We start from the raw sequence: 17,669 nt of genomic DNA, 5'->3' as shown, positions 1-17,669 counted from the left end.
CCTCGCTGCAGCAGAAGCTATAAAAAGCACAGCCCTTCAACAATGGGTGACATCACCCCGCGGCAGAAGGAACTGGATTCTGCCAGATGCCAGCGAGAGTTATGGCTCCCACCCCTCCCTCAGGACAGAGGCCCCTGCAGAAGGGGCTTAGGCACACTGGCTGGATCCTGCAGGGATGGAGGAGGAAGGGCTCAGGTCCTGAGGGACAAGGGACGTAGGGGACCAACTTCACCTGAGATTTCTCAGGGGAGGGGTATGGGAAGAGACTGAGAGCCTTAGTGTCCTCTGAATATTCCAAAAGAGCAGTGAGAGTGGTGGGGTGGGAAGGAAGGGAAAAGAGTCCCCAGTGGGCAGGTGTCTCCTCCTTCCCAGCAGTCTTGCTTCTGGATGGCATGCTTGCTGCCCAGCAAGGTGACCATTCAGGTTGAACCAGAGGCCTGGGCCTCAAGGTGCTTAGAGGGGCAGGGGGACCAGTCCGAGGTCCCCTCCCTCACAGCTCCCAGGCCCCTCACTCCCATCACAGCCCACACAGAGAAGACACTGTGATGTAGACACGGAGTGTGTGAGGGATCCGGACGGAGCCTGTTATGGCTCTGAGCCTCAGTTTCCTCCCCTGTACAACCAGGGTGGTTGGTGAGGTGGTAGAAAGGTAGGCTGGGACCTGCCAGGGCACAGACTCCTTGTGTGTCTTCCACTGCAGGGTGTCCACCTCCTCAGGGCCTGCTGGCTCCAATGTCAAGGTCCTGAGTCCCTAGGCAGGAGCAGGGCAGGCCTGAGGATCTGCTGGGGTTCTACACTAGGGGTTTCTGGAGCAGCTGGTGGAGCAGCTGTGCAAGACCTCAGCTCTTCTTTGAGCTGAGACCTAATCTCTTGTCACTGGATCAGCAGCCCCAGCCAGCCCTCCCTCCCAGTGTCCCCTAGCCTGTCCTTTCCTTTCCATCCTCCCAGCCACACCCTTCCCCTGGGCTCTCCCTTCTCCCCACTGATCCACATCCTACTCTGCTTCTGGCTGGCTCGGCCCCACCTCCTTCACAAAGATGGCTGTGGTGCCTCCATCCTCAGTGTTTCTTTTCCTCCATCCTCTGGACCCTGCTGATGGCTTGAGACACCCAGGTCTCACTTCCAAGTTCAGCTGCTCACACTGTGTCCCCACCATCTCTGTCCCAGCCTCCCTTTGCAGCCACCTCCCCGTCCCTGCCCTTGCTGACCACCACTGGGATCCTTTTCTAGTGTCCCACTGCCCTCCTCCAGGGCTGGCCTGGTAGGATAGAGACCCTGCCTTGTGAGTCCTTTAACCCTTTTTCTGCTGGCCAAAGTCCTGCTTCTCCTAAGTCCAGCTTTCACAAACCTCCTTTTCCTCCGGGCATCTAAATAAATCCCTCTCCTGTCTGTGCACACAGCCCTTTGGTCTTTAGGGAATGCAGAGCTCATTCATCTGCTTTGCACTCGCTGTGGTGATTGGGGTGGCCCTGTCTCTGCAGGGGCTGTTTCCAGAGCAGGGCTGAGATCAGCAGGTATCATCTATAGGTGCCATGCAAAGGGCTAGGCACAGACGTCCTGGGTCGTACCAGCTGCCAAACAGGAGTCTCATTATTACTGCTTTTAGAGAAAAGCAGACCGAGGCTCAGAGAGGTCAGGCCATGTGCCCTTCTTGGCCACCAGCTGGGAAGCGGTGAAGCTGGGATCCAGGGCTACCAGGTCCCACATGTGAGCTCCCTGGCACCCCAGTAGCCAGGAGAGCACCTGGCACAGTGTGGTCTCTCAATCAGCTCGTCTGAACACACACATTGGATGTCTTTATTAGTTGGGGTCCAGAATCTGATAGCACCCATCAAGTGAAAGAAGGGCAAGCTAGAACCAGGCAAACGAAGTTGCAATCTGAGGAGGAGGCAGGGCGTCTTCCACACCAAGACAGATACTGCTGTTCTCTTTCCTAGCTGGGTCCCCTGGAGAGACACACAGGAGGACCCCTGTGGGGATGGAACTGGAGGAACAGAGGCACCGCACCGGGCTCAGGGGAAATCTGTGCTCCTCTACTGTCCAGCCATGTTCTAGACCCACCCACCTGCCCTCACTGTGGGGGCAGCAATGCCTGTCTCACTGGACGATCTGGAGGCCTAAATGCATGCAAGGTACCCAGCTCAGGATAGATGCAGGAATCCCAAGTTTCAGGGGTGTCTGCTCCCTGCGGTTGATGAGTCACCAACTGCAGTCATAGCACTCCTGGGCTCCCTGCATACAGGGACAGGGGTGTGAGCAGCACCTCGTCTGCACTCTTTCCTGCTGAGCCCTGGCCTTGAGCTGATCACTGAGCTCTCCAGTCCCCACCAGCAATGTCTGCCTCTGGTGTTTCCCCAGATTTGTCATCTTTCTCACACTCTATCACTCCTGCCTACCTTCTGTAGCTCTGATCTGCCTTTGTCCTGGTCCCTGACTGCTGTCCCCTGCTCACTTTGGTTCTGAGGCTGCTAAAGAAAGTAACAAAACCTTATAGACCATGCTCACAACATGTTCTGTTTTGTTCACATGGGGCCTGCCCTCACAGCCACTGCTCTCGGGAGTCCTCCCCAGCTGGTCAGTTTGCCTCACTCCCCTAGCTCCTCCACCCTGCTCTCCCATGTGACTTCTGTGCCAGCTAACCTTACCACCAACTCTGAACTGATGGACACCCATTTCTGACAATCTCTCTCAATAATTGAGTCATTGGACCATATTCACTCACTCATGTTTATCTTTCCTTTATCCATTTACCTACTACCCAGTCATCCTCCTTCCACTCATCCATTTATCTAATGACTAGATGAATGATGGGTAGATAAATGGATCTGTCCATTGGATAGCCATCTCTCTATCCATTAGGGTAGCCATCCACCCAACAATCCATCCATCTACCCACCATCTTTACAACCATCCACCCGCCCATCCATCCATCTAACCATCCATCCATCCACCCTCCTACCCAACATCCATCCACCTATCCATCCACCCAACAATCCATCCATTTCCCCATCCATTTATGCAACCATCCATCCATCCATCCGTCCATCCACCCACCCACCCACCCACCTATCCAACTCAGGGAGACCTGAGTTGCGGAGTTCCTTCCAGTGCAAGCATCCCGGGCATGTGGACAGCCCCAGGCTATGCCAGTGACCATTAGGTAGATACTGTGGCCTGGCTGGAAGGCGATGCTCTTTCCCCTAGGAACACGAGGGGCCCTTCTCACCAGCTCAGCTGAGACTCTGACGCCCCTTCTTGTTTTCAAGCTGGTGTGTCGAGGCTGCTCAGCGACAGGGTGGGGACACAGAAACCTGGCCCAGACCCTGCTGCACCAGTGAGCAGCAGCAACCCCAGAGAGAGGGGCCCGTCTCCCTGGACTCCCCAGCCTCCTCTATTTTCCTCCCATCTCTGTCTGCTCTCCCCCTCCCTTCCCCTCTGCTCTCTCTTCACTCCCTTTTCCTACTTCTCTCTTCCCATGAGAGGTGGGACACAGGGAGTTGGAATTTCAGGCCCTCTGTGTGGCCTTGGACAGTCATGACAGTCCTCCCAGCCCAGAGTCCTTTCCTAGACACCACAGCTCCCAGAGGACAACCTGGGGGGCAGCCCCTACCCACGACTCTCCTGCTTTCTTTCTTCCTTCCTTCTCTTCCTCCCTGCTGCGTTCTCCCTGCCCTGTGCCCCACAGCACAGGCGAGGGCTGACTCACACGCCTCGATTTTGTGCTAATTCCCACCTACAGTGTCACACCTCCAAGCCCAACCATGCTAAAAGCCAAGATCTGTCCAGTGCTCCTGGGGTGTGGTCCCTTGTCCCTTCCCTGACTTGTCCTCCCCATCCTGGGCTTGGCCGGGAGCAGGGCCGAGAGGGGACAGAGGGGTGTGCGGGGGGTCCCTCCTTGGGGCGCACGCACTCACCGACGTGTCCTCTGAGCAGGAGGCAATGATGTTGTCGATGAAGGGGTTCCACTTGATGTCTAGCACATGACCTTGGTGACCACACACCTTGGGGTAGTTGGGCTCGATCCTGCCTGTCTGTGAAGAAAGACAGAGACCGGGGATTTAGCGTGGGGGCGGCCAGAGTGGCCCCGAAAGGAGAGCGCTTTCCCTGGGCTTCTCACCTGCGGAAGGAGCTCCTCTGCACTTCTGTGTTCTGACTAAAAAACACACGGCACCTTGGCTGCGCTGTGGCCCAGCGGCTGTAGGCTTTGCCCAGCAGGCTGGCAGCCTAGCCAGGCCACCGATAAAGCGGTGAGGTTGTGGGCGAAACACTGAAAGAAACCGGCCCTGGCCCTGAGCCCAAATCCCTCGAACCTTCTAAAAAGCCCCACCCAAACTCCCCTGCGGACACCAAGGCTGCACATCCCTCCCGCTGGCTGCTGGACACCAGGACAAGCTGCCACCTCTAAGTCACCCTAGCAAGTACTCTGGCCTGGTGTTCTGGGCTCAGCACAGCTTTCCTTCGATCTCATGAGGCCACATCTGGGGACAGCTCAGAGTATCGTTTTGTGAGAAATGCCCCTCTGTGCTGCTCCCCCCACCACCCGGCGGTACTAGGGTTTGAACTAGGCTCCTCCGCGCCCCCGTTCTTTTTTGCTTTCGTTAATTTTTGAGATGGGGTCTCACATTTTTGCCCTGGTCAGCCTTGGACTGCAATCCTTCCCGAGTAGCGGGAATGATCATCTCTCCCAGCTTGTTGGTTGAGATGGGGTCTTGCTAACTTTCTGTCCAGCTGGCCTTGAACCGTGATCCTCCTAATCTCCACCTCCGGAGTAGCTGGGATTACAGGTGAGCCACTACACCTGGCTACCACTGCTTTTGAGGCAAGTCCAGCAGGGGCTTTTGCACGATGAACCCCCTGGGCTGAAAGTCTTCGAGGAGCTACTTCTGTCCTTTTTGTCTTTGGTCCCTACTGGGCTTCAGAAACCTGGGCTAAGTTGCCCTGAACTGAGTCCCTTCCATGCTGACTGGCGGTGGTGGAGGCTGCAGAGCTCAGGGACAGCAATACAGGCCCATGTGACATCTCTGAGCACATAAGAAGGTGCCCATCCTCAAGTAAACACAGTCAAAGTTGTCACCAGAACAGCCCAAGTCACACACGCTGACCACCGTGTCACCCTCCACACACCAGTCTCATCTTGTCCCTGTGGACCCCGGGGAGCTGACACCATCAGGTCTGGATCAGGAGGAAGCAGAGAGGCCTGAGTCTTGGGGTCCACCTCTACATTCATTTATATCCGTTATTCATCCTTGTACAGTGTGCGTCTTGAACACCTGGACACAACTGAGTCACGGTCCTGCCACATCTTAGCTGTGTGGCCTTGGGGAAGTCAGTAAACTTCTCTGAACCCATTTCCTCGTTTACTAAGGTGAGGGCAGCAACAGCTACTTCTTAGATTACTGTGAAGATGAAATAAGTGAACATGCTTAGTGCAGTGGTTGTCGTCATGGCTGGAATGTTCTGGACACCACAGCAGTTGTTATTGGACAGGTTAGCTGGCACCTCCTCCAGGAAGCCTCCCTGGGTTGCAAGCTCCCCTTGCGTTGTCACAGCACTCCTGCCCCCCTTTATCATAACACGGACCTTCGGGTTCGCCGTCAGTTTGCTTCTGCTTGGCTGTGAGGAGGGGCTGTGTCGTCCTCGTCTTGGAACCTGCAGGTCTTTGCAGGCCTGGTGCACAGTAGGTCCTCAGTCTGTGACCGGAAAGCCATCCTGGCGAGAGGAATTTGTAGGACCTTGGCGGCCACCTCTACAGCTCACCGACCCTCTCACGGGGCTGTTGTGCCTCCAAGTGTCAGAGCTGTCTGCAGGAAGCTCTGGCACCCAGCCCAGCCTAGGCAGATCTGAGGGGCACTGAGTCAGTCAGCAGGTGTGGGGTGCACTGGAGGCCCAGGGTCATCCACGTCACTCGAACCCCTGTGGAATGCGGAGAGGCTGAGCCCAGGCTTGGGGAGGGAACACGCCGTTTTTCTTTTGTTGTTTTAGACAGATTCTTGTTATGTAGCCTGGGATGGTCTTGAACTTGAGATCCTCCTGCCTCGTCTACTCTGCTGCTGGGATTACAGTTGTGCACCACCACACCTGGCTACCAACAACTCTTTGTAAAGCAGAGCCAACCCAGGGTAATGTGCACTTCCAGGTGGTCCTGTCCCTCACAATGGAGGGTGGGTAAGGGCTCCGTGGCAGAGGCACACTGGTGTTTCCGTGATGGGACCCCCCCACCCACCCCGAAGGGCAGGGCCCCTTGTAGCCTGATTTTCCTATTTTACACAGTGGGGTTCCATCTAGAATTGTGCTTGAAAGATGAGTTTCACTGCTAAAAAGAAAAGTCTGAAAACCATTTTTCTATAGAGAAATCAAGTAAACTAAAAAATGCGATTAAGTGCAGGAAAAAAACGTTGTATAAAAAGCAAATGTAATCACCCGTAATGAGTCGTGAACACTACTTCTGCAGTGGTAATAATGTTAATTCTGAGTATTTACTTAAACAACAGTTGTGCTGTAGGACACTGGGAGAAAAGGCAGGCAAAGTGAGGGAGGCGCGTGGAGGGGAGGTGGGGCTGAAGGTGGCCAGAGCCTCACTGCCATTGTGGGCAGTCCAGGGGCAGTGGCTAAGATTTTAAAAGCCAGTGAGGCGGCTATTCAGGAGGCAGAGATCAGGAGGACTGCAGTTCGAGGCCAGCATGGGCAAAAGTTAGCCAGACTCTATCCCAAAAAGTGAGCCAGGCATGGTGACACATATCTGTAACCCCACATACACAAGAGGCAGAAGTAGGAGGACCATGGTCCTAGGATGGCCCTGGGCAAAAGTTCAAGACCCTATCTAGAAAAAAACCCTAAAATCAAAAGGACTTGGGGAGTGGCTGAAGCAGAGCGCACTTGCCCGGTAGGCAGAAGACCCTGAGTTCAAATGCCAGAGTTCCCCAAAGCCTGGGCTACAGAGCAAAAAACCCATCTCAAAAAAAGAAAGAAAGAAAGAAATCAAGACAGTGATACAGCGTGTAATCGAGAGGCATGGAGTTCAGTACAGACAGACAGCTAAAGGCAGTGAGAACAGCTAGTTTCGGGGGGCAGGGAACTGGGGTGCAGCCAGGTGGCACAGGGGCTGCGGCTGCAGGCAGTGCGAGCAGGTGGGTGTTTGGCACCTGGGTCTCCAGGGTAAGAAGACGAGGGTTGTGCGTTTGCCAGTTTCAGTGGTGTCAATATTCCCTCGATGACTTCAGGCTAGAGAAGAGATCAAGTTACTCAACGCTCCGCAAACGCGGACATACGTAACCCGGAGAACCCAGCCGCAAAACAATTACGGATGAATTTTTAATATAAGTTAATTGCAAGCTAATGTGATTTAATTTTTAATGGAGGCTGTGTTTAACAATCGTTTTCCAAATTCCTCAACACTTCGCCACAGGCTCGCACAGGGCCGTGCTCCTGACACGCACACCCCCAGAAGGGCATGGACTTTTAGTACTGCTAGACTTACAAACTTGGCACTGTGACTAACATGAAAATGAAAGGACAAGCAAGCATAAAACTTTTGCCAGATGTTCTAAAAAGAAGCTTATTATGAATTATTAAAAAGTGGGAAGGCCTGGCGGCCCGCACCTGTAATCCCAGCCCTCGGGAGGCTAAGGCAGGAGGATCCCAAGTTCAAGGCCAGACTAGGCTACATAACAAGACCCTGTCTCCAAAACAAGATGCGGACAGTCCTTTTCCCAATCCCCCCAGCTGCCTGTCGCAGGTCAGGTTCCTGTGCAGGGAATATGACGAGGGTCTACACCAGGTCTGTCTGCCTCCAGAGCTTTGGCTGCTGCTGACACTGCCTTCGGACACTCAGAACAGCGCTCCACCGATACTCATGCCCGCACCAACACGGACAGCCGTTACTAATATGTTATGTTAACATAGTCACATTTACTTGGATTTGCAAAGACCGTCAGACTTCATCCTCATGACAGCGGTTTTTACAGCTGAGAAGACAGAGCTCTGCAGCGTCTGCAGAGTGGAGTCAAGGTTTCCCAGTGTGACAATTGTAGAATGACTGCTAGATGGTGTTGTGGCGCACCCTGGATACTGCAAGAGCAAACCCGGTCCCTTCTCAGTGTCACCTGTGGGATGGCGGCCGCTGTGTGTCCTGTGGAGGGATCACAGGCCGGAGATCAGGCGGCATGGCAAGCCCCCTGCTACCTGCTAGTCCGTGGTTTGGATGACCGGTGATCCCACCAGGGTGGGGGCAGTGTGTGGAGGAGGACGACTTTTCCCAGGCCCATTTGGCAAGACCCCTCCCAAACTCTTCTAAAGGCTCAGGACCCTAACCAACAGCTCCAGTTGGGGAGTTTCACTCAGAGAAACCCGCAGAGAAGCAAGCCAAGACGCTCAGTGCCAAGTAACTTCTAACAGGGGACGATTCAACACTGTCCATCCACAGGCACCGCCTGGGGGAATCACAGTGTCCGGCGCAACACAGCAGCACGAGGTCGTTTAAAATCCGCTATGCTGGGAATATCTGGGGCCACGGGGATCGCCAACTATCTGACAGTCAGCAAAAGAGAATCAAGGTACGTTCTTAAAGTGATCTCCATTACTAAACACAGTCTCCCCTGGAGAGGCCCGGGGCACAGTGCGTGCTCTGGGCCCGTGTCCAGGCTCCGTCTGAACCCACCGAACTGTCTGGGGATGAGTCCATTTCAAAACAGCCCGCACTGCAGCTGCAGCTTCCCCAGAGCCCCCATCACTGAGGAACGGAATTTTGTACACAGAAGCAAAAACGTCCTCTTACCTGGAGAATCAGCTTAGCTAGGCAGAAAAATGCTAAGCAGGAAGTTTTGAGTTTCCAAGCCCAGTTTCACTGGCTGGGTGACCTTGAACTCGGCCTCTGGCCTCTCTGGGCTTTCCAGACACCCAAGCCCTGACCTGATGCCCTTTCTAGCACTTGGAGCACGAGGGCTTGCTTCCCCAGTCCCATGAGAGGAGGCTGGGATTCACAGATCCTCTGTCCCAGTGACAGGGTGGCAAAGCCACTGCTTACTGCTGGGTAACCATGACAAGGCAATTATGGCCATCAGACTGTTTGTCCACAGTGTTTACAAAGTGCTCAGCCCGTGCTAATAATTTCTCAACATTATTTACTCCTTGTAACAACCTAGTAAGTCCCTACAACGCATTTTATGGATGAGAAAACTGAGCTCGGCAGAGGAAGAGACTCGCCAGAGGTGATGTGTCTGGGAGGCCAAACAGATAGAGAGGGGCCAAGCCACAGAGGGAGGCCCAGATCAGGTATGAGGGAACTTGCTGCCCTGCCTAGTGAAGGAAACTGGACTTCACCAGGTGGGCAATGGAGGGGAGGTTAATGCAGGAGAACCAGTTACAGAAGGCCCAGAAGTAGCTGCAGAACCAGCTGTGCTTGGGAGTTCAGGGCTCAGGGGAGGTCAGGAAGGGTGTCCCCAAGGGAGGAATGCAGAGCACGGCCATCCACGATGCCCATACCTGTGTGTCCCACCATTTTATACAAGCTTTCCAAGCTACCTTTCTGTAGGAACAAAGGAGGGGTCGGGTCAGCTCTCCAACAAAGCACAGACCACCTTCACACCTTGCCAGTCCCGTTTCACCCAGGTGAAAACTAAGACTCAGAGAAGCTGTGTGAAGTCACAGGCTTGGAAGCCAACCTCAGACCTGGTCCTCTCTTCACACACCTGGCCGGGTCAGAAGGCAATGCTTCCTGTGCTCCACCTGCTCTGTCCACAGAGCTAATCCCCCAGGGAGGGACCGGTGTCACCTGTTCTCCAATGGGACAGGAGGGCAGCCAGGGTTAACTCTCCTCCCTCATGTGACAGGTGACATACCTGAGGCTTAGAGCTTGTGACTACCAACGTCATGCAAGAACAGAGTGTCAGTGCCACCAGGCCCTGCCTAGACCTAGGAGGGGGGAAAAAACTCTACAGGATGGGTGTGAGGCCATGAGTGCCCTGTGCTGGCGAAATCACCTTTTGCTGGCATTGGAGGCCTGAAGTGTGACGGAGCTGGGATGGCAGAGGAAGGTGGGTCTCCCAACATCCCACTGCCACTGACCTGTCCCTGGGCCTTATCTTGGGGCAGGACGTGCACAGAACTCTGCAGCTGTTGGGGGTGTTCAAGAACCCCTAAGGCACCTATGCCAGCCCTCCTATTGTGTGTTACAATGAGCAGAAAAGCACAAGAAGCCAGTGCTCTGCCAGCCCCAAGCTGTCACTGTTGTGCTCCAAGCCCAGCTCTCCAAGCAGGTGGGAACCTGGGGACATGGGCTGGACCTCCCTCCTTGGTGCTCCTCGCAGCGAGGCCTGCAGAGGAGGGGGGACCCGAGCAGGGCTCTGCTTGGAGCTGGGTCCCAGGCCCACCCGCACACGGCCATCTCACCGTGTAAGACCCCTTCTTCCATCACTCCTGTGGCCAGAAGCACGTCCGGAGCTAAGACCCCCGAGCCTGGACAGCTGCCCCACTGAGCCTCCTGCCCCTCTGTATTCAAAGGGTTCCTGGAGCCTCGGCTGAGGGAACCCCACAAGACCTCCACATCTGCCCTCCTGCCCAGGGTCACCGCACCCCAGCCCCGAGGGCTCCGGCCACCTTCTGGACCAGTCTGTGTGAGATGGACGATCCATGATGAATCCTCCAGGGTATGCGCACGCACCTGGAAGCCTTTTGCAGACACTGAGCCTAACCTCCTGCTGGGGCCGACCAAAGCTGAGGCATTTCAGTCCCAGAATCCTTTGGGGCCCAGAGAGATGCAGTGATCAAGTTTGAACACCCAGCGCCTCCTTCCCAGGCAGTCAATGACTGGGCCAAAGGGAGGAGCATCTGATGTGTCCTGCCAATCACAGCATCCTACACAAATGGGGATAGGCATGCTGGGAAGGGCACGTGACTGGGCTGGCCAATCAGCACGCCTCCCATTCAGTCTGGAATGGGGGAGCACCTGGTGCTGACCTGTGTCCACCTGGTGTGGTTCTCCACTGGCCCCACTGGAGCCCCTTCAGACTGTGAACCCCAAAAGTCCTCTCCCACATCAGAGGCTTGGGGTGACTTGTGTCGTTGGCCACCAGGAAGCTGAGCTTAGCAAGCCTTGTTCCCACCTCCACTGACCTCTCATCTGACCCTGCCCTTGGCTGAGGCTGTGGGGTCGGCTGGTGAAGAGGCTCTGGATTTCACATGTTCCTCTCAGGTTCAGGTAAAATAGTGAAACTTTCCTGGACCCCAGTGCTTTGATGGCCTGACCTTTTCTCAGACCGAGTCTCCCATCTGGAAGAAACAGAACTTTGCAGATCGTGTGTGTCCTAGCTGTGGGCCTCACAGCCACCTCTCTCTAGATGCGAACAAGACTCAGCCCTGGCCCATCTCTGTGCCCATCAAGGCCACTGGAGTTGTTGGCTCAGATCCTCTGCCTTGTCCCATCAGAGCCACCTAGGCAGGTCCATCCCACCTTCCTCCAGCTGTGGAGGAAGCTGGGTGCTAGAGAAGAACCATGCCCTAAGCTTAGAGAAATCCGGATAGGTTGGCTCAAGTGACTGAGCCATGTGCTCACTCCCATGGAAGGCTTCAGTTTCCTTCCAATACACAAGGTCACCTGTCATCCAGGAACCCTTCTGTGCTGCGCAAGGGCTCCACCAGGCTGTCTGTGGGTGCTGGAGAGAGGGGCGTGTGTCTAACTCATCTCTGTACCCCAGACTTACCACAGCCACCAGCACCTGTGTCCAGAAGGGGTCAGACCTGCAGCACCGGCAGCTTCCCTTGTAATGAAGCTGTCACCGAGCCTGCTCAGCCGGCACTGTCCAGGACACTGAGGCCAGGCACTGGTGCCTCCCTGGGACAGCAGCTCCATGACATTCTACTTGGTTATTGTTGTGTCCCTGTCCCCTACTGAGCACAGTGCCAGAAACATAGCAGCCTCTCAGGAAATGCTTACTGAATGAACACGTTAAGTGAGAAGCAGGTGGCATTTCCGGGAGTGCCAGCACTCAAGCCAGGGTTAGGAACCCCTGACCAGAGGGGAGAGGAGGTGACTCCATCTCGAACAGCTGCCACCTGGTCTCTAGGCAGATCCACTGTCTTTCCCATGACCTGGGGCTCCGCTTTTTACTCCAATTCTCAAGCCAGTAAGGGTGTATGTGGCACGCTCCATTTGAGCTCTGGGGACACGGCCACACGGGTGGGGGCGGGGTGGTCAGGGTGGTGTGTCTGTGCCCAGGGGCACAGTGGGTGCTGCTCCTCTGAGCTTGGCCTTGGCCGCCCAACCTACTGGCTTTTCTCCACTATCCCCCAAGGACCCCACGGCCACTTTCTGAGGGCAGAGAGGACTTTCGTCAGCGCAGAAACCTAACAACTCCTTGTCCTCCAGAGCCCTGGCTCACCACTGCGGGGCCTGAGGCCACCCTGCCCTAGGCCACAATCTGCAGTGCCTGGCTGCAGGTCTTCCCAGAACAGGTGGGCGGTGGGCAGGGCGCTGACACCTATGGCTAAGGGATGAGCCAGTGGTGTGGCCACCATCCCGAAGAAGCTAAGTGCATGCAAGGCCTTGGCCAGGGAGGGAAAGCTGAACTTGCAGTGGAAAGGGCTCTGGCCAACTATGGAGGGGCTGGTCAGCCTCTTGGGCCTCACCAAGACCTGACCTCTGCCTGGGAAAGACAGAAGCCCAGCCCTGCCCAGCCCAGCCTCATGTCTTCGCACAGCTGGGAAGAACTGGGGCCAGCTGAGCCAGGGGTCAGGATCTGTCCTCCATGTGACCACAGAGGGGACCTGGCCACCCAGTCACAGCTGAAGAAGGGCTGAGGGAAAGGAGGGGCAGGAATGTCAGCTCAGGGAGGCAGGAGACACACAGAATGGGATGGTCGGTGGGAGAGGAGCCCCCACCCAGCAGGGCTGTTTCATGAGCACAAGGGACAGGGGGCTGGCCCAGCCCAAAGTCACCAGGGCCTACAGCAGGGACAGCTATTTCCTTCCTGCTAGGAGACTTTGAAGGTCACCTCCCAAATAAGCTGTGCCTCGCCAAGCAAATCCCCAGAGCCCCAGGGTCCAGCTCTACATCCCGCTGGTCTTCCTTTCCCAGAATAGCTGTCTCCTGCTGCAACGCCTGGAGGAAATGGCTGCCCTGCTGCAGGGGGGCCTGCTCCTCAGCCCACCCCTCTGTGTGGACTGCCTGAGCCTCACTCTTACCATCCACACAATGGGCTTTTTGCTGGGAGACCCCGAGGCCTGGCACCCTGATTCCTGGTCTCTCCTCAGGCTGGGACACCTCCAAGTGCAGCAATGTGAGGACTTCCGTTGGAAGTGGAGGGCTGCGTAGGAAAGGCAAAGAAGCAAGTGGGGGGCAATAACAGATGGCCTGGGGAGACAGGAGGCTAGACCTGCAGGGCTCCATGCCTGAGGGGGTCACAGTCCTGGAGATGCTGTCACCTTCATGCCTACTGAATCAGGGTTTCTGTGGCATGAGCATTTTAAACATGTCCCTAAGAGGCTTCTGTGTGTCTGCACCAGCACAAGGCAGATGCCAGGATTGGGGAACCAGGTTGAGGGGGGGGTGGTCTCATGGATCTGGGTTCCAGTCTTGCTTCTGCAGCATGGTGGGAATAAGAAAACCATTGTATAGGAACAGGGCCAGTGGGTGGAGGAGTCTGGTGGGTCCCTCTGTGGTGGCTGTCCTTGCTGTTAACCCAGATCCCCTCATCCTCGATCTCCTCAGTCCTGATCTATTAGGGAAACCACCTTCAGCTGGATTGGTCCTAGGAACCTGAAAACCAAGGGTGGGGAAGGCAGGGGGAGGGGGAGGCCCTCCTTAAATTCAGGGTTCCTTGGTGTGTCTGTGCAGCTCACAACGGCTCCCCTGCTAAACCCCTCACCCACAGATGCCGAGGCTGGTGGCTTCATTGGCACTGCAAGAGTGGGCCACCCCAGCGCCCGCGTGCACACACACACACACACACACACACACACACACACACCCCTGATTGGATCAGAATGAGCATCTAATTCAAGCTGAACCAATTAGAGTCCCTGATCTGTCCCTGCCCCGCCCTCTTACACATATGCACATCTGATTGGACTAGGGTGGACATTTAATTCAAACTGAGCCAATCAGATCCCTCGTCACCCTATTTAAAGTTCTGAGCACGCTCTGTCCTCCCACACCATGGTCCTCTTCTCTGCATTACTTATGCATGCCCTGTGACTGACTGACTTTACTGAGTGCCTCCCACATTAGCAGGGAGGCCCCAGGAAGGATTTTTGTGTGTTTGGGCCATTGCTGGGTCCCCAGTGATCCCAACAGCGCCTGGCACACAGTAGGTGCCCAGTGAAAATCAGCCAGTGAATACGGAGGTGCAGCCACGCACCGTTTACAGAGCACCTGCCACGGTAGCATTTCCTGACTGCTTTGACTCTGTCCCCCTTGGTTCCTGTTTTACAGATGACGCGCCCACATCACGGGGAGAGGAAGAGTTCAAAGCCGTCTCACAGGGGCAGAGGTTGGGGCTTTAGTCTCCTCACGGCCTTGGTTTTGTGGTTTGCAGACACCATTATAAACATCTTATTTGTGTCTCTGTTCTCTTGGGAGAGGCAGCATTTCCCTATTTTTAGAGAAGGAACGGTTAATGAACTTGCTCAAGATCACCAGAAAGTAACTGGCAGAGCTAAGCTAGAACCTATGATGTCACCTCCCCAAGTCTCCAGTCCCTTCCACACCCAGGACACCCCTCCATCTGCTCTCGCCCTGGTTGGCTTCCTCCCTCTGGGGAGCGGAGTGGGAGGGAGGAAGGGAAGGGGCACTGGCTTGTTCCCTGCCCTCCCCGTTACTGTGAGTTCCTCACAAGTGGCTGACAGCAAGGCAGAGGGAGCCTGCAGCCCTCTGCGGGGGCACAGCCGCCCCATTCATGTGAGGCCACAATGGCTGGCTTCCTCAGATTAGCTTCTGCTCTATTTCCCAATTAAAGTGTGGCTCAAGGAGCAGAGACCAATACTGTACTTCCAGCCTGTGCTCTGACGACACAAAAGGGACAAGACAGGACAGGAAGGTTTCTTTCCTCTTTAGGTCTTGCTGCCTAATAGAAGGATCTCTGCCTCCAGTCAACCCCTAAAATTCCACCATTTGGGAGTCATTCATTTGGGGGTGTCGCATTGCTGCTCTCAGTGTACAGGTACCACAAAAGGGAGCAGATGGAGGAGGACATTGGTCATTGTGGAGTCATTCCATGAGCTTTGGGGGAGTTTCCTGAAGGCGGGTCTTAAGGGAAGGAGTCTGTGGACTCTGCTGGAGCGGGAGAGAAGAAAGAACAGGGTGGCTGGAATCAGTGCAAACTCTTCCCTTTGTTTTGCTTCCATTGTTTTGAGACAGGGTCTCAATGTGTAGCCCAGATTGACCTCAACCTTGTGACGATCCAGCCTCAGCCTCCCAAGAACTTGCTGGATTATTATTATTATCTGTGGTACAGGGTATCCATCCCTGGATAAGGCACACCCCACCCTCAGTGCGAGCTCTGAGCTCAGACCTTGCCTGGTGAGGCCATCTCTGAACTCCAAGCTCTCCATGCTGTTCCAAGAGGAACCCTACCTTTGAGCCTTTCTGTGGTGGCCAGAGCCCCCTTACAGCCCACCACCACAGGCATGACCAGGGCAGCACTGGCTGGAGGTCAGTAAGTGTGAGGGTTGTGCAGGGCCATGCCACGTGTGTGACACCCAGGTCAGCACAGCCCCTGCCCCCAGGAGAGGCCGCGATGTTCCAGGAGAGATTCAGGGTGCACACCTCCGTTACCTGGGACTCTTGTGACTTCCGTCCCTGTTACAGACGCACCTGGCTTCCGCAGTCTGTGCAGGGGACCCTCATCCCCCTCTGGAACCTCCCTGCAGGCCTGGGTCCCAGAGCTGGGGAGGGAAGCGGTAGCACCGCCTTCCCACCAGCAGAGGGCGCCGGCACTGCTCTCAGATGGCGCAGAGGGAGCTTTGCAGACCAGTGGGTCCTGGCCGGGCTCCTGAGAGCAGCGCCTAAGCCCAGTCGAGTGAGCGAGTGAGTGAGTGACCACTCCCCGCTAACTGTGTCCAATTCACTGACACAAGGGTCTGGCTGGTTGGTTGTTGCAGCACTAGAGTTTGAACCCAGGCCCCCAGGGCTTAACCATTTGAGCCCCAGTTCTTTTGCTTTTGGTGTATTTACTGCTCACTTTGCCTGGCTGGCCTTGGACTGGGATCCTTCTACCTCTGCCACCCAGTAGCTGGGATTACAGGCACACACCATGACATCCGGCACAGACAATTGTTTACACTGCGATGAAAACCCGCCTCCTTGTAACTTTTGCCCTCAGGACCTGTGCACCGGCCCAGCTACCATCTTCCCTCAGTTTTCACCTCTCCTCTCCTCTGCTTCTGGTACCACAGAAAAAGTCAAGGTGAAAAGTGCACTTTCACCTGCCACAGCCCTTAGAAGTGGCTGTCCCCTTCCCAGTTGGCCACTGCAGTGGGGTGTGACCGGTGAGGTGCGTTTCTTCTCCTTGTCGGTTGGTAAGAGGCTTATTTCTTACCTGGGAGAGGAGGAATGGGTCATGGTACATTCTGAGGCCCCCCCACTCTGACACGCCACACAGTCCCGTCACAGCCACCATGGATGGCATGGTGGGGGAACCTGCACCCCACCTCCTGGCGGAGTTTCTGGCACCACACGGCTCCCAGGCACTGCCTGCCACCCCTCCACACTGAGCTCTTCCCTGACCTCTCCCGGTGGAGTCTCGTCCATGCCTTGGGCATCCTCCATCCACATGAGCTCATTCAGCCCGAGCTGCTCTGACACAAACTTCCCTGCAGGGGCTGCCCACGGGCCACTGAGCTCACAGGTGGTTCTCACTGTCCCCTGTAGTCCCTGGTCTCTGGGTGGGGACAGGTTCTCTGGGTGGCAGGCCCTACCACTTGACCCAAGGGCCTGGCTTGTTGCCTTGACTTCTGTTATTCTATTTTTAAAAATAGGGGAGAGGGAGAGAGAGAGAGAGAGAGAAGACAGATGAAGAATAATTCCTATTATATCCTGGCAAGCACCAGCTCCATTCTTTGCCATCCTCATTTTCATGGCTGTATTGTATTCCACGATATACTGAGTAGTCAGTCCTTTTGGATCCATAGTGGCTTATAATTCCCAGTACTCTGAAAGGGTGTGGTAAACATTATAACTGAGTCTTTGCACACATCTGTGAAGTGTTTCACTTACAAATGCTTGTAAGTGAAATTGCTGGATTAGCAGGTCCGTGTGCAAAGAAATACTTTGGTAAGTTTTCAAACGCCCTCCACAGAGGTTGTGCGGTTTGTGTCCCAAGAGCACGGCCGCTTACCCACACCCCGAAGCATAGGACAGTGCAAAGTTTTCACTTGCTCGTTACTCTGTGAAAGATAGTGTCTCGTTTTTACACACAAATCTTTGCTGCCACCCACAGCTGGTTCCTTCCTCCTGTCCTGACGCCTGAGCCTCCTCACATCACGGGGCTGGCTTTTCACAGCCCTTCTTGCTGTTGGATAATCATATGGATAATCATATATATATGTATATATATGATTATCCATTATATATAAAGGTTTTTGTGATACTGGGGTTTGACTGAGGGCCTTGCACTTGTCAGGCAGATGCTCTCCTGCTTGAACCATACTCCAGTCCTTTCTGCTCTGTTTTTTTTTTT

The 17,669-nt window shown here is 55.1% G+C and overlaps 1 protein-coding gene across 3 annotated transcripts in view; it reads right to left on the bottom strand.

Moving 5' to 3' along the window:
* The window catches only part of Coro2b (coronin 2B), a 108,393-nt gene that overhangs the window by 20,023 nt on the left and 70,701 nt on the right, over positions 1-17,669 (bottom strand). For all 3 annotated transcript variants that reach the window (XM_020185578.2, XM_074061519.1, XM_074061518.1), the window contains exon 3: positions 3,915-4,031. In XM_020185578.2, the coding sequence (XP_020041167.1) occupies positions 3,915-4,031 (117 nt within the window). The remainder of the gene's footprint in view (positions 1-3,914; positions 4,032-17,669) is intronic.

The sequence above is a fragment of the Castor canadensis genome, chromosome 19 (genome assembly GCF_047511655.1).
Source record: "Castor canadensis chromosome 19, mCasCan1.hap1v2, whole genome shotgun sequence".
NCBI lineage: Eukaryota > Metazoa > Chordata > Mammalia > Rodentia > Castoridae > Castor > Castor canadensis.
This window is presented reverse-complemented; position numbering and strand designations above follow the sequence as displayed.